The 24054-nt window shown below is 40.6% G+C and overlaps 1 protein-coding gene across 1 annotated transcript in view; it reads right to left on the bottom strand.

Annotated features, from left to right (window-relative positions):
• Positions 1-24054, bottom strand: part of LOC124620347 — a 96463-nt gene that overhangs the window by 49329 nt on the left and 23080 nt on the right. Inside the window, exon 2 of the mRNA XM_047147021.1 lies at positions 15686-15730. Within this exon, the coding sequence (XP_047002977.1) occupies positions 15686-15730 (45 nt within the window). The remainder of the gene's footprint in view (positions 1-15685; positions 15731-24054) is intronic.

Genomic DNA, 24054 nt, shown 5'->3' on the forward strand with positions numbered 1-24054 from the left:
TTGATCTCTATATAATATTTCATGATTAATTACATATGACGCCTTGAAAGGCAATTAACCTTAACATAGTGATTACGAACCTCCCTTAACCATTTCTCAGTTTCAGGAATAATCACTTTTATTTTTATTTATTTATTCATGCTCTGTTGATACATTATGCAAGAAAATTACATGGATATGGAATGATTCATAATTAAAAACGAGAACAGTACTTATAGATGCTAATAGATACAAATTGTAATATTGTATAGGAACACATTAAGTTAAGCTTAGGCATTTCCTACAATGATAAGAGATATAAAGCAATCAAATAATTAATTAAAATTCTTTACCTACAGTCGCTTTTGCGTTCTCTTTCCCTGTTGCCATTTCATCACAATGCAACGTTAATATGCTATGGTAGAAATGCATCAGAAGATGCAGACTTCGTGAATGGGCATTATAACAATGCTCACGTACTATGAATGGTGATCTCCATGTGGTTCCCAAGTTGTGCAGCGACCGTAAACCATAAAATTACGAAATAAGCAGCAACCAGTCGCAAAATCATGTTTTATTTAACTTAACAACTGCGATTTGCCGTTACAACACTACCGCACTCAGCTATAACATTGTTGAGTGCAAGTGCTCCCATTCTAGTCCAAGTCTTGCGATATATCGTGTCGTATCTTATCGATTCCATTTTTGATTGGTTACGGGCTGACGAAAATAACAGTTCACAAACCGTTGAAAAATCCTGTTCTTAAGGGTTTGTATGCAGAGTAAGAACTCTTGAAATTTGCAGTATCATACATTGTCTGTGAGCTGCAAATCTAAATTGTTTATCAGTTTTATTTTCAATTATTTTCCTGGCATTCCACCACACAACACATCGTATGCAAATCTCATCTTTACACCTAATCCTTAATAAAATACCGTAAGAGTATGATGTAGATGAAGACAACGCTAATCCGGAAGTATTTACTATACTAATTCTTTAGAGTGTATTATCGCGGTCTTTCACAGTCATAGCTAACAACTTACCCTTCCCACAGAATTCTAATTCGTTTGCAAACGTAATGGTTTTGGCGGAGCTACGAAATTCAGTAAAGCGTGACTGACATATACAGTGGTCGAGAGTGACACGTAATACCGCCCCCTCCCCCCAACCCCCACACTCAGTGGCTTAATATTTACGAACGCAGCTGAAATCAGGGTCAAATTTCTCAGTGGCCCTGCCCCGGATCGGTATTGCCGGTAGAAGTAGCTAGTCGTCCTCGGAGCTAAAGCCAACATATGCGAACTACTTCAGTGCGTCATTTCTACCACAGAAAATGAAGAATAAGTCACGCAGAAGTTGCTGGCATAGCAGCACTGTCTTCCCATACGTTTCTTCGCCCTGCGCCCGTGCACTCCTCAAACCATCCATCACTCCCTCGACCGGGGACTTACTGTACGCGCAGCAGTTGAAAAGAAATCAAAACACTGAGCCACCGGTTACAGCCAGTCTTAATATGAAAGTATTGAAGCTTCACTGAGGTTTCCAGAATGAAGTTTTCACTATGCAGCAGATTGTGCGCTGATATGAAACTTCCTAGCAGATTAAAATTGTGTGTCGGGCCGAGACTCGAACTCGGGACCTTTGCCTTTCGCAGGCAAGCTTCAGTGAAGTTTGGAAGGCAGGAACGAGGTACCGGCGGAAGTACAGCTGTGAGGTCGGATCGTGAGTCGTGCTTGGGTAGCTCAGATGGTAGAGCACATGCCCGCGGAAGGCAAAGGTCCCGTCGAGTTCGAGTCTCGGTCGGGCACATAGTTTCAAGTTACACTGAGGTTATTAAAATTTTCAGAAAGTACTTCAGAGATCAAATTGATAAAGGTACTTAAAAATGAGGGACCAATGGGACATCCACTAAAAACCCTGTGAGTGTGACCAATAGCAATCTTCCTTCTGCTCAATGTGTTGTGTTACAGCAGCTATAATTCACAGTCATTTACACAGAAACCTCGTTTTTGAAGACGGATGTGTGTATAATGGACTTTAACGCATCGCCATTACTCCCGCATGAAATAACGCCAATCAACATTAGGCGCGCAGTCTTAGGTTGGTACGAGCTGATGTCAGACGTAAACATTCCTACTCAAGATGCTCCGTAACATGACGATAATTTCCACCCTCTTTACCATATAGGACTTCCCTGCGCTGAGTGAAATCTTTGTCAAGTTTTATTTGCCGTAATTTTGTAATTATTATCAATAATACACTGGTGTCGCAACAAACTTCTATTTCCCCGTCCGTGTCTAAGTATCAATGTAATCATACAAACTGTCTACAGATGTCTGTACGATCGTGTTCCAAACGGAAGATAGCATTCCGGTCAACGGAAAATCACGCCAGCGATGACGTCAGGGCACCCATCAAACGGAGTAATATTTGTCCTGTAGTTTCGCATCCACAATCGCTATGTTCATAGTCACAGATGATGCAGTATGGCACAGAGAAGACGCCTACCAGACATTCTGCAGTTGAGAGCCATAGGGAGAACGGAAGTAGGGCAATCGCCCACTGATGTGGCCCAATGGATTAAAGTCAATCGTTCTGTTGTTTTTTGGATGTGGGGACAGTTGACAGAGACCGAAACTGTATCCCAAAGAACAGGGCAGAAAGGGAAGACCGTTTATTGGGCTGTAAGAGCACAACGGAACGGCCTTAGTACAAACAGCACCGCAACTGGCATCTAATGTCGCAGCATCTGCTGGGCATGTTGTATCGAGGAAAAGAGTGTACACAAGGCTTCGGCACAGTGTCCTTCATTGTTGGTGACTTCTTGTGTGTACCTCTGACCCCTCTTCACAGAAGGGGACGTCTAGATTGGAGTCGTCAACATGTCACCTGGACGCTCGAACAGTGGGCCAATATTATCACAGATGAGTCTCAAAGTGGTCTGGAAGGGTGGCGGGGTCTTGACGGATACGCATCTGAAGGGACGTGAATCATGATTTCAAGACACAAACATCGTGTAAAGAGACCGATATCATGGAGGATCCCTAATGTTGTGAGTAGGGATTATGTTGATCATTCGAACAGCTGTTCATGAAATTGTGTGAGTGAATCGGTAAGGTTTAACTGCTGTCAGGTATCGTGAAGATATCTTGAGACATCTTGTGCGGTTGTTGTGAGGTGCTGTGGACCTGGACTTCGTACTGAAGGACAATAATGGTCGATCTCGTAGAGCACGGGTGGTTAATGTTTTCTTGGAAATAGAAAAAATTGCACGCATGACATGGCCTGCTCGCTTTCCCGATTTGAATCCCACAGAGCATGTCTGGGTCATTATGGAGACGTGTTGCATCAACCACTCCTCATGACTGCGAGCAGCTCTGCATGAAGAAAGGGCGTTACTGCCTCAACATGAGATTGACGATACCATTCACAGCAAGCCCCGTCGCTGTCGCGCCTGCATTGCTGCCACACGTGGTCACATCCCATGCTGAGCACTATAGTCAGTTGTCGGAGTCAGAATTCAGGACACCAGTGTATTTCTCACATTAGAACAGGAATATCTTTTTATGTGGTTTCATGAAAGACTTTTGCTTTTGTGTTTCATTTACATCATCAGACAGGATCGGAAGGAATAGGGAAACCTGCGCGTGAGTTTGTGTCAGCTCTCGACCACTGCCTCTGTGACTCATGCTTTTTATACTGTGACGAGACATGTAGAGCTTAACTGTTAGAAAAAACAAAAACAATTATTTCAGAGTTTTTAAACTGGCAAATTCTAAACTTTTTCAACTTCATTTTTGAACAATATAAACAGGATAATAGTAATTTATTTATTTTCGTTTGCTGTGTTTCCCACACTTTCCAGCATTTTACGTTTTCTTGCATTTTACACTTCTTTGGGTCAGTCCGCATGCAGCTGTCGTAACTTTGCAATGTTTATGCTACACACATGAATGTGGCCTTTTCCCATTTCTTCCATTTTATAAAATTTCAACAGCAGATTTTTTGTATTCGATATTTAATTTGCTTTCTGAAGAACGGGCAATGCCTGGGATTATTATCAGACACACAATCATCACCAATCATTGCTGTTATCGTGGAGCTCCGATCCATGAAATCACAGACCATTATCTGGTTCCGTAATGGTCGAAGGTCAAATGCCCATCCGTGCCATCACAAATCAATGCCAAAATGGTGTCTTTCAGTTCCACTTCCTGTGAACTGACAGAAATCTCAAGGAATTCCATACTACTGAAATGATCATTTAGTATTCGGCAAATATTAACTGGGTTAGTGTTCACGTCTTCCCTATTTTTAAACAGATATACTTTTACACACAATAAAAAGCCTCACGTCAATTCGGTAACAAGTTTGTTCGACACCACAGGTTCAATGACTATTGACAAGTACAGGCAGTCCGAAACAAAATCCGAAGAAATGTCCACGTTGACGGCCACATACAGAAATCCATGTGATACCTAGTAATCTAAAGAGTGTTCCGTAAGATAGAGGACCTGAAGAGTGTAGAGAGGCCCAGAAATCGTGCGGCGGTTCCATAATAGCACCCAGTGGCAGATGAGTATGTTGCAGAGCTGTTGGTGCCAGCTTATATAACAGAAGGCAGCACCAGCAGCACATGTCACCACCAGCAGACTCAGAACACTGTCTATGGTGTCGCCAACTAACTGGAACGGCCTTGTACTCGGTGAGCTACTAGTTGGCGAACCGTGGTAGATCACAGGCCGCAAACTGCAGCATCTTTGGGTTGCGGCTAGCAAGAAGTACTGCCAGACGGGGCCCCCTTGGGGGTGATAACTGGGCATGTTACAACATGTTGCAATCCTTTACACTTTTTGAAGGATGGAGTGGCGAGCGGTACTTATTACGCATAGTCCCAACAGACCGGCATTAGCTGATGGTAGGTATACACTGTTTTACTATTTGTGAGATCTTACCTTCAAAAGCCTACGGAGATGCACCACAAAGAAACCCTTAGTTGAACAATTCAGCCATCAGTATTTGCACCTGGCACATTGCTTACCTCCCTTTTCACAGTTTTAAAAGAAACTTTTAATGGAGAGAATGTACCGAGAATTCGAGAATCTCTCTACAAAGTCCCAAATGTTCCTGTGATGGCATTGAAACATGATAAGCTAATGTCTGAACAAGTCAAATTATATTTAACAGATGTTGTCTTTCCCAGTGCAGGAGAAAATTCGTTCATTTTGTGTTGATTGGTGCAAAAAATTGTTATATTGCAAGCATTTCTTTATTGATTATCATTGTAACAACTTTGCATCATAATAATGGGTTACTTATTATTTTCAATTAAGAAAGTACACATAAATGAAATGGTGAACTGAAAAGGTAAAACAATAATGATAAATTTACAGTTTAGTATAACAGTTTAAAACAAACCAAAAGAAGTTAAAGAATTAATTAGACTAATAATGAAGATTTAGATGTTTTAATTAGGTACATACTTCAACAGTACATTTTGTACAACATATTTTTTAACAATGGTATTACAGAAACCAGCTTTATTACACATGGATGTCTGTGGCGTTAAAAGCGTTTTAATTTATGTTGTAGCAAAACTTTCCATTTTGATGAAACACATTTTATCCATGAAACATGTTTTTCTATATTTATTGGTTTAGAATCTACTCCTTCTAAACCCAATGTGTTAAATTACCTTTCTGGGTGTGTTTTAGCCATTAAAAATAAAATTGGGCACAAAAAAATAAATAAATACATACCACATCATTTTGCACCTTCTACACACTCTTCAAGTTTCATCAAGATCGTTCATTGAAACTTGGGAATGTTACCTTGTTTGTTCACTTTCTTACACACATCATCTGCACCAGCATTTGTTGTGTCATGTGATAGCAACTTGACTGAAGTTAAGTGTTGAGTGCAGCCCAATTTTCACTGTGCACTATCCAAGCTGCTTACTCCTCCTCAAATACATTAAAAGGAGAAGGAAGGAAGATTAGAAATTTATGTCCCATCGACAGTGATGTCACTAGAGACGAATCATAAGCTCGGTTTATGAAAAAATGGGGAGGGAAATTGGCTGTGCCCTTTCAAAGGGACCAACCCGGTATTTGCCTGAGCAATCCAGGAAAATCACAGAACACCTAAATCTGGATGGCAGGACGGGCCTTTCAACCATATTTCTCCTGAATGTGAATCACGTGTGGTAATCAATGGACCAATTGTATTACTATACGAGCCAGTGTAGTACTGATGAGGGAGTCGTTTCTTGGATGATTAATGACTTTCAGTATACCAATCAAAGCCTTTAAATGTGTCTTCAACAGATGTTTATAAGTATGAACACATTCTGTATTACAAGAGACGCTCTGTTGCACACTCTGAGAACAACTCGTTGCTAGAACCAGGTGTCATCACTGTGTTTGTTTCAGTGTTTTTACTTCTTATGTTTGTTTCCATGAAACACTAGGGGTCTATGCAATCAACACCTGCTTCCCTCTGTAGCCCTGCTGAAACTGAGGTGCAACATGTGCCCGTTACTGGCTCTTTTGCATCAACATCAATCATCCCAGCAGCACATAGCACTCCTTTGCAGTTTTTTAATTGCCATCTGTACGTACTCTCCGTCTGGGCTGTAAAAAAGTAGATTTGCATTCCCGTATTACACCATCACACACGCAAGAGTTTGTTACAAGGGGACTGGCGATGGTGAGGGGCATCAATATCTCTACAATTTAGCAACTGCTACAGACGTAGTGCACTTTCTCAGAGACAGAATTCATTTTGTCATTTCGCAGGGCTGCAATTTTCACAAACTTTAATTTTATAATTATACTAGAGAATCCGGTAGGAAGACATTATCCTGCCACAGACATCGCTAGCAAAATATATGTTTTCAGCTAAAATCTTTTATTCAATATAATCGAAATGCTTCAAATACATTAATGTAGTTAGATACTGAAGAACAAAATTAAGAAAGGTTGATCTCTTAAATCTAACTAGTGAATGTTTTAGATGTATGAAATCTAACCTAAGTAATAATAAATGTTGGAAATTAATTTATCTCCTCGGATATTCCAGATTCAATCCACATACGGCCAATGTTTGGTCTTGCGCCTTATTTATGGTCAATGCAAAGGCCAAACTAATAGTAAATTTTATGTGCTTGAACTGAATGGCTGCATTCAAATGTCGATTCAAAATTTTGACTGTCGTTGCTCTGAACAATGTCGGCTCTACAAAAAGGTGTCATTTGGAAGCACGAACTGGATTTGCGAATTTTGCACAAAAACAATTTTGAAGCCGGAGTAACACCATCCATAAGCTCTCTACGGTTTCAGTGGTGAATTCAGCGTGAATTCAACGAAGCAAGTGGCACACCCAAGGGCAGAGAGCAGGTCATCAGTATCAGAGATCAAAGGGTGACGAGAGTATCATCGATCCATAGCAGCTCTGCTGTGAACACGCTACATGATCCTGTCAGTAAATGACGTTCCACAGCAATAGGAGATTTGAAAGTGTATCCCCTCATATCTATCATATCCCACTTGACATTTTAGAACCATCAGTGTAGAAGATGGTAGCACCTTGGACATCTTCATGGATGGATCATATAAGATGCCGGAATATCATAGGGGCAACAGAGACCTCAAGACCCTGGAATAGGTCAATTCTAATTTGCGGTCGAGGCACCATCCAAGGGGGAGGTGCAGAGGAAATGCACAGGCCACTTTCAAGTGAGTGGCGTTGGAGATCCCAACAGAGGGAAGTGAGACACATTCCAACCAGCAATCCCACCCAAGGGCAGGTATCAGGAGGGTACGCAGGATGGTCACAGAACTGTCAAATGCTGATTGCGTAAGAAACTAGAAGTTGGCTATGTGTATTTGTAGGGGGGAATCCCTGTTCTGCGAGTAGTCTGTTGACGGGACTAGTGCAAAAGGCACTGATAGCCATACGCACCCCATAATGATGAACAGGATTGAGTAGTTTCAGAGTGGAAGGAGCCACCGAGCCACAAACATCGCAACCACAGTGTAGTCTGGACAAACCAGAACACGGTACAGATAGAGAAGAATAGCACGGTCTGCACCCCAAGATGTGTGGGCCACGAGGTGGAGAGCATTAACCTTCCGCATGCAGGTAAGGCCCGAGAAACGGGACTGTGCTACAACATCTAGGTGCTGGTCACCTAAAAATGTTCTGGATCAGGGTGTACTATGGATCAACGGCAAAGATGCATAACAAACGTTTTGGAGGGAGGTAGCTGGAAACAATGCGAGAGGGCCCACACAGAGGCCCGTAGTATGGCGCCTTAGAGCTGGTGTTCGGCAGATGCTACCACGTGGGAGCTGCACCAAACGCAAAAAATCACTGACACTTAATCCCAGGTAACCAGAGTCCCACAGAGGTTTATTGATGGTGATGAGGAACCCTGTGGGATACTGTTCTCCTGGATCACAGGGGTGCTGAGTGAAGTGCCAACTCTAACCTGGAAGAGCTGGCAGGATAAAAAATAACGGATAAAGGAGCTGCGAAAGCCCCAATCACGGAGGGTTAAAATGCGACAGCGTCAAGCCACGATAGCCAGACGCACTCCATAATGACGAACAGGATTGAGTAGTTTCAGAGTGGAAGGAGCCACCGAGCCACAAACATCGCAACCACAGTGTAGTCTGGGCAAACCAGAAAGCGGTACAGATACAGACGAGTAGCACAGTCTGCACCCCAAGATGTGTGGGCCACGAGGTTGAGAGCATTAACCTTTCGCACGCAGGTAAGGCCCGAGGTCAAGGAAAACTGCAACGAGGTGCCGGAGCTTAGTACGAGCCGCTCTGAGTGCTGTTTCCAATCTGAGTAAATGCTCAGATGGAGATCATTTTTCCCAGAAGCCACGCTGATACGGGGAAAAAAGGCCCCAAGATTCGAGTACCCAATATAAACTGACGCTAACCATTCTATCAAGCAGTTTACAGAGTATGTCGGTCACGTTAATCGGGCCGTACCTGCCGAGAGATGTCGGGTTCTTCCCAGGCTGTCTCACCATTGCGAGGGAAAGTCACCAGTGAGCCAAATGTGGTTGAAGACCCTGGGTAGACATTTGCCCCTAGGTGACACCCAAGTGTTGGATCATCTAGTTGTGGAGGGCATTTGGGCCTGGGGCTGTGTCATGTGAAGAGGTAGAAGTCTGCAAGAATTCCCATTCACTGGAGGGTTCATTATAGGATTCAGTTTGGTGAAAGTTGAAACTGACGGGGGTTTCTTCAACTCATCATTTCTGCCAGAGAAAGGCAGCAGGATAGGAAGAGAATGCCGATGCTGTCAAAAAGTGTGTCGCGAGGTGTTCTGCGAGGACCCGTGGATCAGCTCACAAAGCACCCTGCCCTGTACAATAAGACTCTGGACAGTTTGTTGTCACTGGCGGCCCAGAAGGCTATGGAGCTCGGTCAAGCCTGTGATGATGAGGCATACATTCCCAGGGAAGAAACACAGTGCTCCCACCTTCCCTTTTTATTCTGCTTAATAAGGTAGCATGCTTTAGCACGGAGACACTTAAAAGCGATTAGTCTGTGAAGGGTGTCATCTAAATCATTGCAGAGCCTGTCTGCAATCCTCGATAGCAACTGCTACATCCTCGGTCCACCACTGTACTGGTCGATGAGGAGGACCTGTGGATAGTGGGATAGCAGTACCAGCAGCATCAAGAATAGTGGTAGAGATGTCTTGCACGATCACATCAATGCAATTTGAGAGGTGTCAAAGTGCACAGCAGACATATATAAATGCCAATTGGCTCTGTGGAAAGCCTAATGTGGGGGACTGTCTGCCTGGTGGCGGCAGGTGAACGATAGCATCATCGGGAAGTGGTCACTGTCACAAAGATCATCGTGGGTAACCAGAGAAGACACGAAAGCAGGGGACGAGATTGATAGCAGAAAAGGTGGCACTGAGTGGGTAGGGGAATCATCACTGAGCAGACACAAATCGAAGTCTGTCATAAGTTGATCAGTTAGAACACCCCCACCTGTGGAAGTGGCACTCCCCCACAGATGGGTGGTGTGCACTGAAGTCCCCCAGGAAGTGGTACAGGGATGAGAGTTGCTGTATTAAGGTAGGCAGGTCAACATAAGGAACTGACCTACCTAGAGGGAGGTAGATATTGCAAGGGGTGATTGCTGGAACCTTTCACACTTGTACCGCTATTGCATACACAGTGGTACGAATGGAGGTTCAGTCGATCATGACATCGGTGCAAACCAAAGTGCGGACCACTCCAGATGATATCCCGGGATGTCACAGTTCCGACAGAATGCCCGACAACTACGAAACATTTTGGAATGGTCATCATGAAAGTGCAATTCTTGAAGAGCAAGACAGAATGCAGAATATGAGGAAACAAGTTGTATTTCTGGTAGCTGACAGTAATATCTGTTGCAATTCCACAGGGTTATCGTGTGGTGAGAGTCCAGGTTAGACATAAAGAAGCCGAGGGAAGACCGTGTCACCAGGTCAGTCGTCATCCCCGGTGAGGATTGGGTGACATCCATAAATGTCAGACTCAGGTAGCGAAGGGGGAGATGGCACCTCCAGGGCTCAAGGTGGGGAGACATCGAAGAAGCGGGCATTCCTTTGGCTGGGGAAGGTGAGCGACAGCACCTAGAGGGGAGGGGGAGGAGGCTGGGGTAAGGAAGAGGTAGAAGAGGGAAAGCATGCAACAGAGGTAAAAGTAGAAGAAATCATCACTGGATGGAGGTGGTCATATTTCTGGCAAGCCTCAGAATAAAACAGACAATCCAGGGACTTGTGCTGTTTGATCTTATTTTTTTTTCTTGTAAACTGGGCAATCTGGCAAGAGTGGAGAGTGGCGGTCATGACAGTTGACGCACACAGGTGGCAGAACACAGGGTCTTCCCTCAGGGAATGTGTGGCCACAGTCACCACACAGAGGGTCCACCATACAAAGGGAAGACATATGCCCGAAACACAAGCATTGAAAGCATCTCAGGAGTGGCAGGACGTACGACTTCACATCACATCAGTAACACACAACCTTGACTTCCCCTGGGATGGTATTCCCCTCGAAAGCCAGAATAAAGGTGTCACTCTACAATTATTACATAAAACACCAAAAGAATCAGAAATGAATATTTTGGAAGAACACACAAAAAAATATCACAAGGAAATTCTCAATGAACACACCAATTTCAAACACAAAAATTATTTAGATAATTTCACCGACTTAATCGATAAAAGTCGACAGTGCAAGAGTGGATACACACGCCAGAGATGCCTAAAGACATCTTTACTCTCACCAATGTCTGTTCTTATGTAAATATAAAGCACTGTGGTGTCAGCTGTCCTAAACTACTCTAAATATTTCACGATTTTACACTAACATGACACTGCAATTTCTTGAATTTCACATGAAATGTAACAAGAACAGTCACACCAGACATTATTTAAATTTCAGAACAACACTGATATAAATTGAGAACCAAAGATAGGGCACACGAACTTGAGATACCTAAAGATATAATCACCTCTGACCATAGTTGCTTACTATGTAAATATAAAACATCTATGGTGTTGACTGTTAAAAACATTTCAGGGAATATCTATAATGCCATATCAAAATATGTCACACAGTATAAAACAGCACCCAATCGACAAGAACAGTCACCAGATACAGTCACACCAGATGTTATATACTCGCCACGACAACATAAACATGTTTCCCTCTTACTTACATAATTTAGAAATATGAAAAATTAATTACAACACAGTTTTTTGTGTAGTTCGTAATAATTAACTTGCGACTTACTCTCTGCCATGTACGTCACGGTGGTTTGCAGAGTACAGATGTACACATTGAACGAAAATTATAACTGCATTTTCAGTTATAACTCAGTAACTCACAAAATTTTTCACTTATAAAAAATTAAGTCTAATATTCTTATGGAACTATAGAACACTGTAATTCTCAAACTCTGTATGTGCAGGTACTTGAAAATGGAAATCTTCTGAAACAACTGTCTTAATTATCGATAAATGTTTTAAGCAGTAACACTGGAACCTTACTGACAATATAACAATAACTTTTAATCTGGACCTTCACCCAAAATAGACCAGTCTCTTTTGTGTCTTTACTAGTATTGTCATTCTTAAATAGGTCTGCTTGCTTATTCTATGGCAGCCCCTCCAAAGCATCTGCAACTGGGGGCACCATAAAATAGTGCACTCTACCACTGCTCAGGCTCCACACTTACATGCCGCATTCACTTCACACTGTACAAAGAGAGACCTCTCAACGGCGTAATATTTTTACAACGTCTATGTAAGCTATATATGTTGTTGTCGTTGTTGTTGTCTTCAGTCCTGAGACTGGTTTGATGCAGCTCTCTATGCTACACTATCCTGTGCAAGCTTCTTCATATCCCAGTACTTACTGCAACCTACATCCTTCTGAATCTGCTTAGTGTATTCATCTCTTGGTCTCCCTCTACAATTTTTACCCTCCACGCTGCCCTCCAATACTAAATTGGTGATCCCTTAATGCCTCAGAACATGTCCTACCAACCGATCCCTTCTTCTAGTCAAGTTGTGCCACAAACTTCTCTTCTCCACAATCCTATTCAGTATCTCCTCATTAGTTATGTGATCTACCCATCTAATCTTCAGCATTCTTCTGTAGCACCACATTTCAAAAGCTTCTATTCTCTTCCTGTCTAAACTATTTATCGTCCATGTTTCACTTTCATACATGGCCACACTCCATACACATACTTTCAGAAATGACTTCCTGACACTTCAATCTATATTTGATGTCAACAAATTTCTCTTCTTCAGAAACGCTTTCCTTGCTATTGCCAGTCTACATTTTATATCTTCTCTACTTCGACCATCATCAGTTATTTTGCTCCCCAAATAGCAAAACTCCTTTACTACTTTAAGTGTCTCATTTCCTAATCTAATTCCCTCAGCACCACCCAACTTAATTCGACTACATTTCACGATCCTCATTTTGCTTCTGTTGATGTTCATCTTATATCCTCCTTTCAAGACACTATCCATTCCGTTCAACTGCTCTTCCAAGTCCTTTGCTGTCTGACAGAATTACAATGTCATCAGCAAACCTCAGAGTTTTTATTACTTCTCCATGGATTTTAATACCTACTACGAATTTTTCTTTTGTTTCCTTCACTGTTTGCTCAATACAAAGATTGAATAACATCGGGGAGAGGCTACAACCCCGTCTCACTCCCTTCCCAGCCACTCCTTCCCTTTCATGCCCCTCGACTCATAATTGCCATCTGGTTTCTGTACAAATTGTAAATAACCTTTCGCTCCCTGTATTTTACCCCTGCCACCATCAGAATTTGAAAGAGAGTATTCCAGTCAACATTGTCAAAAGCTTTCTCTAAGTCTAAAAATGCTAGAAATGTAGGTTTGCCTTTCCTTAATCTGTCTTCTAAGATAAGTCATAAGGTCAGTATTGCCTCACGTGTTCCAACATTTCTACGGAATCCAAACTGATCTTCCTCAAGGTCGGCTTCTACCAGTTTTTCCATTCGTCTGTACGGAATTCGCGTTAGTATTTTGCAGCTGTGACTTATTAAACTGATAGTTCGGTAGTTTTCACATCTGTCAACACCTGCTTTCTTTGGGATTGGAATTATTATATTCTTCTTGAAGTCTGAGGGTATTTTTCGCTTGTCTCATACATTTTGCTCACCAGATGGTAGAGTTTTGTCAGGACTGGCTCTCCCAAGGCAGTCAGTAGTTCTAATGGAATGTTGTCCACTCTGGGGGCCTTGTTTATACTCGGGTGTTTCAGTGCTCTGTCAAACTCTTCACGCAGTATCATATCTCCCATTTCATCTTCATCTACATCCTCTTCCATTTCCATAATATTGTCCTCAAGTACATCGCTCTTGTATAGACCCTCTATATACTCCTTCCACCTTTCTGATTTCCCTTCTTTGCTTAGAACTGGGTTTCCATTTGAGCTCTTGATATTGATGCAAGTGCTTCTCATTTCTCCAGAGGTCTCTTTAATTTTCCTGTAGGCAGTATCTATCTTACCCGTGGTGAGATAAGGCTCTACATCCTTACAGTTGTCCTCTAGCCATCCCTGCTTAGCCATTTTGCACTTCCTGTCAATCTCATTTTTGAGACGTTTGTATTCCTTTTTGTCTGCTTCATTTACTGCGTTTTTATATTTTCTTCTTTCATCAATTAAATTCAATTCTTCTGTTACCCAAGGAGTTCTGCTAGCCCCTGTCTTTTTACCTACTTGATCCTCTGCTGCCTTCACTACTTCATCCCTCAAAGCTACCCATTTTTCTTCTACTGTATTTCTTTCCCCCATTCCTGTTAATTGTTCTGTTATGCTCTCCCTGAAACTCTGTATAACCTCTGGTTTAGTCAGTTTATCCAGATCCCATCTCCTTAAATTCCCACCTTTTTACAGTTTCTTCAGTTTTAATATACAGTTCATAACCAATAGATTGTGGTCAGAGTCCACATCTGCCCATGGAAATGTCTTACAATTTAAAACCTGGTTCCTAAACCTCTGTCTTACCATTACATAATCTATCTGAAACCTGTCACTATCTCCAGGCTTCTTCCATGTATACAGCCTTCTTTTGTGATTCTTGAACCAAGTGTTAGCTATGATTAAGTTGTGCTCTGTGCAAAATTCTACCAGGCGGCTTCCTCTTTCATTTCTTAGCCCAAATCCATATTCACCTACGAAGTTTCCTTCTCTCCCTTTTCCTACTACCGAATTCCAGTCACCCATCACTATTAAATTTTCGTCTCCCTTCATTATCTGAATAATTTCTTTGATTTCATCATACATTTCTTCAATTTCTTCGTCATCTGCTGAGCTAGTTGGCATATAAACTTGTACTACAGTAGTAGGCGTGGGCTTCGTGTCTATCTAGGCCACAATAAGCTACATATAGTCTTTTATATTTCATTCACATGGCTATTCACCATACTTTGAAAAGCTTAACAATAAGCCATGGCCTTTCCCACAGAAATGTTATGACACACCACAAGTTGCAACAGGTCCTCCTTACTAACGACTGTTCCACCTCAACAATCAAACATTTCATTGGCGTGACTGCAGCACACCTTGAGACTGACAGGTTTTTATACAGATTTTTTACCATCCTCACGATCCTGGTAATCAATCAAAGTTCCCTCCCCCAATTCGCTGTAGCACACAAAGTTCCACCACTGCACCATACAGTGGTCATTTAAGCACGCCCACAGCTAAGGTGACAGAGGACTGGTGGCACTTACCAGTCCCCAGCTCAGGTACCCCAGGGTCGTCTAACCAGCACCGAGAAAACGAATTCTGAGACCTCGGGACTACTTGTGTCAAAACTGACGACACTTGTCGCATGGGTATGTGTGCACTAAAATGGCATTAACACAAAGAAAAAAGATAATTTTTTTCACTACTTGAGACTTCAACATCAAGACATCACGTGGTAGCTTAAATCTAGTACAGACACCTATCACTAATACTACTAATATTCTCCACATAGCTGGTGACGTAATTGATGGTTGACTTTTTAAAGATTAAACAATAGAATAGATCTCAATTTAATGTCCTCCTACTATCTGACAAAACACGGTACTAATATCAAAAGCATTTTAAAGAATTTTCGCTTGGCATGTTGCCATCAGACATACCATTCTTCAGACATTCTTTCTTCTCAGATGGTGAGCACTCAGAGTCTGGAAAAGTAATAAAGAATTTTCTATAGACATCAATAATCATACACGGGACAGGAAGATCTTATAACTCAACTGGATTTTTTTATCTAATTATTTTAGATCACAAACCACACAAATCAACACTCAATAATGCATCATACCTCCAACAAAAGCTATTACAAGTTCACCAATATTTAAGAGTAAATTATGATAATTTCAGTCCTTCAAATTCTGTAAATTCAAATCTGATGTAGCTCTTCTTCAGTCATTTTCCTTTCCCAGCTCATTAACAAAAATCAGTTTTCAGGTGCTGCAGAAATCTGGGAAACACGTTGACACACAGAGAGGTTGCTCAATCAGTATATTTGCCAAAGCAATTTCAAAAAATAAGCTGTAATAACATAACTGATTCTTTTTTTGTATGTGCATATTACAAATCGAAAGTATTGATTCCTTTCGAATACAATACTACTTGACAAATTTATTGTGACAGTTACGGCTCCAAATTTTTCTGAATTAAGCAGTATTGTTTGGCCTAAAGTGACCGTATAAAAATTTTGGAATTTTTGAATTTTAATATATTGAGGATTGGAGGAGCTACTGGCAATGGCCTAGAGAAAATTCTATTCAAGAAAGTAATCACTTAGCTCCCACAGCAACAAATTCATATTTCGTATGGAAATATCATTAAATATTTTACACAGGAAACTAATCGGCCCCTCATAGTTTATAGTTTTGCACCACATGTAAATAACTTCAAAATTAGGACTTATCACTAGACATGGCACCTGTTTAGTACACTGCTTGCACAGCAGGGTCACAGTAATCTGGATCTCACAGGGTCAGGTATTTTATTATTCATTATTTACTGCTTGTACATTTACAATATACAAAGAGTACAAGAAATGAAAGTTGCTCACTGCTTCCAAATGGCCATGAAACAAACTTCAAAAATATTCATCTAGGAAGCTGAAGCTTGAGTCAATGCAACACAATGATTCTTGACTTTACTACAATATGAAAATAATATACTGTGGAAAATCTCAAAAACATCCTCTTCTTTGTGCTAAATAAATGTTTCCATTAGTGTGTTTACAGCATAATTTACATTTAAAGATGAGTTCTCACGAACCAAAATTAAGAAAGCTATATTAAGGGGAGTTTGAACGCCATATCCAGACAATGTTAAAATTAGTGACTTGAATTCCCTGTATTTCAGGACCCACTGTAGCCATTGACATGAAACTTTTACAGGACACTAAGCTGCATGTTCTGAGTCTAATGAACTTCAGTAATTGCACTTCAGCCACTTTCAGAAATACAATTTCTTAATTACACAGTTAAAATTTTGGGTACTTTTTTTGGACGTTATCCTAAATAATTTTAATTATACATAACACTATGTTCTTTTTTTAGTTCTGTAGACTAAGGATATGTATGTTATTACTCCCTGACAATTTAAATACTCTACTCAAAGCGGTTTCTGGGATTTAGGGAAAAATGCAATAGAAAATGCAAATTTTCAGGACCAGCTTCTAAAGTTTAAAAGACTGTAACTCACTTAATATATGTTTAACTTTTTAATTTTAGTCACTCAGAAGCACCCTGCACCATACTGTATATCATCCTCTTGATCTTCTTCCAAGTTTTTTCTTCTTCTTTCTGGACTCCTTAGGGGCCAACAGTGCTGCATACTCTGCTTTATCAACGCAACCCTTGTCCAGCCATTCAAGTTCTCTGATGTAGTTTGCTCCAGGATTAATTCCCATATGCTGTACCATTTTCACTCCACCAATGTTGCCATTATTAAAAGCAATAACAGCAACAATGACCCCCCCCCCCCCCCGCCCCGCCCCATGACCACCACTTTAATGTCTTCATTCCAACAAAAACTTTTTGGTTCGCAAGTACAAATAAGATTATTGAACAACTCATTGGGATTTTGAGTCTGACCATGCACACAGTTCTTCAGTAATTCAGGATTTGCCAGGTCTCTGTAAATAGGTTTTATGATATCCACGACTGCTGCTGGAGTTCAATGTTTGTGGCTGTATGAACTGCCATACTGCCTGCTTCATTTTCAACAAATCCTCAGTATTATTTATAATGGCCATCCCATAATACTGCTGTGGTTCATCAATCATTTTGTCTGTCAGCCAGCCTCTTATGGTTTCACCATCAGAAAGTTTCTTGTCTCTCAAACTTTATTTCAACTTCCTCAACTTGGTGACCATCTTCTTCTGGCCATGTTCAATTTCATTAGATCCTGAAGTAATGCAAGTAAAACTTAACATTTTCAATTGGTGTAGATTATATATAAAAAAATAAAATAAAATACTTCCCATGTAAGTGTGGTGTCACCGCCAGACACCACACTTGCTAGGTCCATTTAGTACATGTCGGACCCGCGTGTCGCCACTGTGTGATCGCAGACCTAGCGCCACCACAAGGCAGGTCTCGAGATACGATAGAGCACTCGCCCCAGTTGTACGGACGACATAGCTAGCAACAATACGGACGAAGCCTTCCTCTCATTTGCCGAGAGTCAGTTAGAATAGCCTTCTGCTAAGTCCATGGCAACGACCTAGCAAGGCGCCAATTGTAGCAGTGCATGTATCTTACGAGTCTCATTTGTGTAGCCAAGAGAGATGTATCACAAGGAATAAATAAAGTTAAGTATATTCCAAAGCTACGTATTTTCTTGATAGCAGTCATAACGTATCTTGTTCCAGACTTGACGCCTGTCGGCGTGTGTGTACGCGTGCCTTTCTTTCGGCTACTTCAGTGTGGCGTAACAGTCTTGTTACGTCACAACAGTAAGTTTATAAGTGATACATATATATCTCATTTTGTTCAGAAAATTGCAAATTTTATAATGAGATAAAAATCCGAAAAAGTAAAAAAAAATTTTTACGTTCTAACTCCCCTTAAATAAAATAACTTACAGATTTTAAAAACTTTAATCAATGCTTTCCTTCAAAAATGAAGCAGAGATATTAAGTTAATTAGCAAGAATCGTATTACATATTTTAATCTTTAGCCTACACCTGATGAGATAACTATGTAATAAAAGTTACTTCAAATAGAAACAACTGCATAAGAGTACATTTAATGAGCATAATCTGCATTTTTTAGAAAGATTTTAAACGGCATTTTACTGGAAACAGAATGATTCTAACTGAATTAAAAACCTATACAAAACAATCACTTTAACTATTTTACTTGAAGTCATTTTCATAATACCTTTCATAGATTTCTTTTTAAACGCGGTGGCAGTGGTGATGGTACCTAACACAAGGTCAATATACACTGTTAGAGTACACATCGTAGCATCAGTCTTTCATAGAATACAATCAGTTAGCACATCCAAGATTTCTACGTTTGGATCAGGATAAAAAAAAATTAGACAGCACGTCCCTTTGAGTGAAGAATGCCTTTGAATTAAGTAGATAGATGTCCTTTTCAAGAACATAAGCAATCAGCAAGAAACTTCTAAAATTGGCCCTACTAGTTGAAGCAACTGTACCAAGTCCATCTTCAATGACACACTGATCTTCTGAGCAAGTATGCCGTTTAGAACTTGCTTGCATACTTAGGGGGGGTTGGGTTGTTTTGAGGAAGGAGACCAGACAGCGAGGTCATCGGTCTCATCAGATTAGGGAAGGACGGGGAAAGAAGTCGGCCGTGCCCTTTGAAAGGAACCATCCCGGCATTTGCCTGGAGTGATTTAGGGAAATCACGGAAAACCTAAATCAGGATGGCCGGACGCGGGATTGAACCGTCGTCCTCCCGAATGCGAGTCCAGTGTTTAACCACTGCGCCACCTCGCTCGGTGCTTGCATACTTAGTTTACCACTCAGAATATACCTTCACTGCAGCCTGAAATTCACGTGGTTTTTGAATTACTGTGTTGAGCCAATAACCTTACATTGCCAGTATACCTAAGTTGTATAATTCTAAATGGATACCAGAAATGGTTTCTTGAGCCAAATTCTACAGCTGCTTAGCTACTACAATTTGATTTTCAAATGTCCATTGAGAACTTGCTTTATCAAGTAAGTTTTTAAGCAGTGCCTCAAGTCCACTGCAAACACTTACCATGTGCAGTAGCAAATCAGTGCAATTCTCCATGAATAATCTAATTAGTCTTTTGGATGCATGTGCTGAGGACAAAAAAACAGCTTTTACATTACATAGCAATGCCGTTATAAAAGCAGAATATCGTTATGCTAGACAGTTTTTCCATTTGATATTTATATCAGTTTTTGCTGGAAAACATTAAATATCACTATATCATGTTATAAGTAGTGAGAAATTAAGACATTATTTAGATATTCAAGTTCAGTGTTATCCTACTAATAGACGGCACACACTTTAAATTACATCACTTTCACTTTTGGCTTTTCACAGCCAAAAGTGGTAAACTATTTCATTTAAAAAAAAATTATTGAGGCTGTAGACCTGGATTACAAGAAGTGAATGGACAGAACAGAAGGAAACAGTTTTGTTCAGCTGGTAGCCCAGTGGTAGCACTGAACATCTTCAGGCACTAATGAGTAATACGAAAATGAGTATGAGATGAAGTATACTGATAAATGGTCCAAACACATCCATACCTTACACAACCATGAGAATAATGGAAAAATGCTTACAATGGGTTCGCAACAAACAGCTTAATCCTTAATGTTAAAAAGACTAATGTTATGCAATTATCAGGCATAAAAAATATTCCTAACTACATGAAATGAAATAAGATGATTGAAATTAAAAACTGACGATGAATTGTAAGGAGGCGAGACTAATGAAGCATTTGCACACAAGACAGAAGACAATCATGAAGCTAAGAAATAGTATGATAAGACTGACCTCCAGAGGATGTAGAGGCGATTTAGTGGATAAAATTTTGATAAGGAAACCATGACTGGAAATGTACCAAGTTAGAAGATCACATCACACTCAAATCTACAACTTCATGGTATGCACGCAGCGGAGACAACTGAGCTCTGACGCCACAAATGGCACATGACAGGCTGAGACGCTCCAAAAAAGGTCTAGGTACATGTGTTGAACAGCTCTACCATTACAGACTGTACCATTAAGTGGAAGATTTCAAAGTGGTTCCATCTTGTAACTTCTTTTATATTCAAACAGTTCATTTCTGGACACGAGTCCCTTCAAGACTATGTATTAAATCCCCTCTTCAACTCTAGAAGCCTGCAATACGAATTGTGAAACAACCTGTTTGATAATGAATGCAGTACAACTAGAGAAGAATGCAGGAAGATCAGCAACATCTGTTTAGCTGATGAAATGCTATTGCTCTGAAACAGAGCACTCTCCCTTCAAAGAACAGTATTGGGTTATTCCATGTCAGTTCAACCAGGGACTCCAGCTCATAGTCTCAGATTTAACTGAAATTCAGTAAACTAATTCTACCATGTGTGGAACACTCATGTACGAAGTATTGGTTTCCTCCGCCAATTAGTTCCAGAATTATGACTTCTGAAAGAAGGTGGTGTGACCCGGAAATTGCAACCCGCATCTGGCAATCTATCTTCATACCCAACTTCAGGTCTTAAATAACTTTCGAACTATTCCACACAGCCCAGTGAAATTTTTATAACCCAGTAACATCCACTTAGAGAACACACTCTATGAATCAAAACACCAACAACATATTTCTGAGGGAAAATAAAAAAATTCCAAAATGTGATTTAAAAAATGTAATACGTTAAAAGGTACATATTGTAGGTGCCCTCTATGCCAAATATAATTCACTCAAAAAGGGTATAAATTTTTTTGTGGTAAGCTTAATGTGGACTAAACACACACAGAACTCATCATGCCCATATCAGTCACAAACATTGAGTTACATGCACACAAAAATACAAAAATTTGAAAAATTACCTGAAAACATGGATTTTCGAAGTGTGGTAGCACAAAAGGGACAAGTGGTATCCAAGCCAAATTTCACACACTGCATAAGTAGACCATAGTGATATATATCTCAAAATTTCAGCATGTTATTGCAAGACATTTGTGTACAATGGAAGTTGACAGATGTATTTGGTGATGTGGCCGTTGTTCCACAACACAGTTCTGTAAAAACATTGTAAATTGTTCTGCCTCTTCTTATCTTCTCCCACAACTGTTTAATCACTAAGCAGTAACACATAGACAGATTAACACAACCTATCATTAATGTTTACTGCACCTTAACTGCTAAAAACCAGTCGATTGTGCTTCGAACAGAAGTTCTCCCACACTTTAGCTACTGTACTCTGTACATTGAGTGGCAAATTGTACCGTCTTCCTGACACTGTGGTAGGAACTGAAACTGTCATAAGAATATGTTCACAAGGAATCCAACACCCGTCTGCCAAACGTGGCCAATGAAATGATCTTGCTGGTCCTGCTGGTGCCATGAAGTTCACAAATACATCACCTTCTGCTTCACAGCACTCTGCAACACATCTTAAGTACCATTTGTCATCATAAACAGCAATAACATAGCAACCTGGTTGTATGTTGCTGCTTTTGCTTCTGAATCCTGAGTCAGACACACTGTGAAGACACATGTTGTGCATGAACCTATAATTATAACTGGACAATCCGCACATTGTCAGAGTCTGCTGGAGAGAAGTGATGATGGCTGCTTGTGCCTGAAACAGTTTTAACGTGTTCTAGTGTGCTTTTCAGCAACTTTTCGACTGATTTCACCTCGAAACATAGAATGATTGTATGCCAGAGATATTTTTCTGTGCCCAGGTAAATAATTGAAGAGGTGTTAGAATGTGACCTTCTGTAGGGTGCTGCAGACTAGCTCGTGATGCCATGTGCTTAATGGTAGCACCAATACCATCACATACATTTTTACCATGACTCGTTGCGAAAAAATTCCATTCTGCGTGAATCTGAAAATCATGGTAATGCATGCATAAATTTTTGAGGCTTTTACAGTTTTTGTACTGACTAGCTGTCCCATCACTGAAGTATTTAGCAAAATGTATGTGAGGTAGCTTGTTTCTCACATATGCCATGACAGTGCGAATGTGGGCACGAACTGCAATGGCATCATGAATTAAAAAGTCACTAAAAACGCACAGGTTCATGACAAACACTTCGCCTGATTCCCCTCTACAGTAAATCGCAACTGGCTGGAGAGTTGCTTGACTGTTGTCCCAATGATATCCTTGGATGGCATCTTGAACTATAAATGCATAATTTTCAGAAAGTCTAGTATTACTATAATTTCATCTTGTTTCAAATTATCCTTACAAAACTGTAGATAAGCCAATTGTGCTGCTGCTGAACCTGTGTGGGGTCAGTTTGTGACAACACATCTCAACAAAATCTTCCACTGTACTTTGTTTTGTTTCAAGACTTGTGTGGTCCATATCTGTCCATTGTTTATAAGAAACAAGTTCATTATCATCATCCATAAGGAGTTCACCATACAGTTTGTTATTCATGTGTACTGCAAGATTTGCCTTACCAGGACACTTTTCACACCTAGTAGGAACTGATGTCACACACCTTTGTAATCCAGACCAGAATCCTTTACAGCAGCAAACATCAGCTTAGCATTTTGATGGGTCTCACATACACAAACATTCTGTGTGCCCCTTGCACTTGCAGGCACAACCCATTTTGGCCGAATATCGAAAAAAGATGGTAAACCTACTTTGGTATTGGGATACTTTTCCCTGAATTCTACATATAATTCTGATATGTTGCATAGGAACAGTCTTTTTTGCATCTGTACACATACATTTCCCATTTACACCGTTACATAGTCTTTTTTCCAGCCATTATTCGGCTGTAGTCATTATTTTCATAAAACTCCGACACTAGCACCTTTATTTCTGAACTCAATTGCTTACCCTGAGCCTGCTGAAGTTGTGGAAGCACTCCTTGGGTTGCTTTTATATTCCTAGCTTGCTTTACCACATATGTAGAAACATTGAATTCCTTTGCAGTGTAGTCAATAGACCAGCTGGAAGGTGCAAGGGTAAGAATAGCTACTTTTTTCTGGCGTGTGGATATGGCACATTTTTCTTTCAAATCATGCACAATTTTGTCCAAATCGGAGCATTTCTGGCATCATTTCTGTTCCTTTGGAGCAGACAGTTCTTCCTCTTCCACCAATAGTGTGTCAGCTATTTTGTGTTTTAATTCCATTTGAGCTTCTTGTAGTTTTCTTCTACCATAGCTGGGCCTGTCTCTTTTCCCAACTTTGTGTGTCTTCATGGGAGACAAACCAAGAGCAGTCGCTGAAGTATTTAATTGTTCATCTGCTGTGGTTGTAGGTGGCTGATGCTCTTCGTCACTGTCATGTAAATTAT

This window comes from Schistocerca americana, chromosome 6 (assembly GCF_021461395.2).
Source record: "Schistocerca americana isolate TAMUIC-IGC-003095 chromosome 6, iqSchAmer2.1, whole genome shotgun sequence".
Classification (NCBI taxonomy): domain Eukaryota; kingdom Metazoa; phylum Arthropoda; class Insecta; order Orthoptera; family Acrididae; genus Schistocerca; species Schistocerca americana.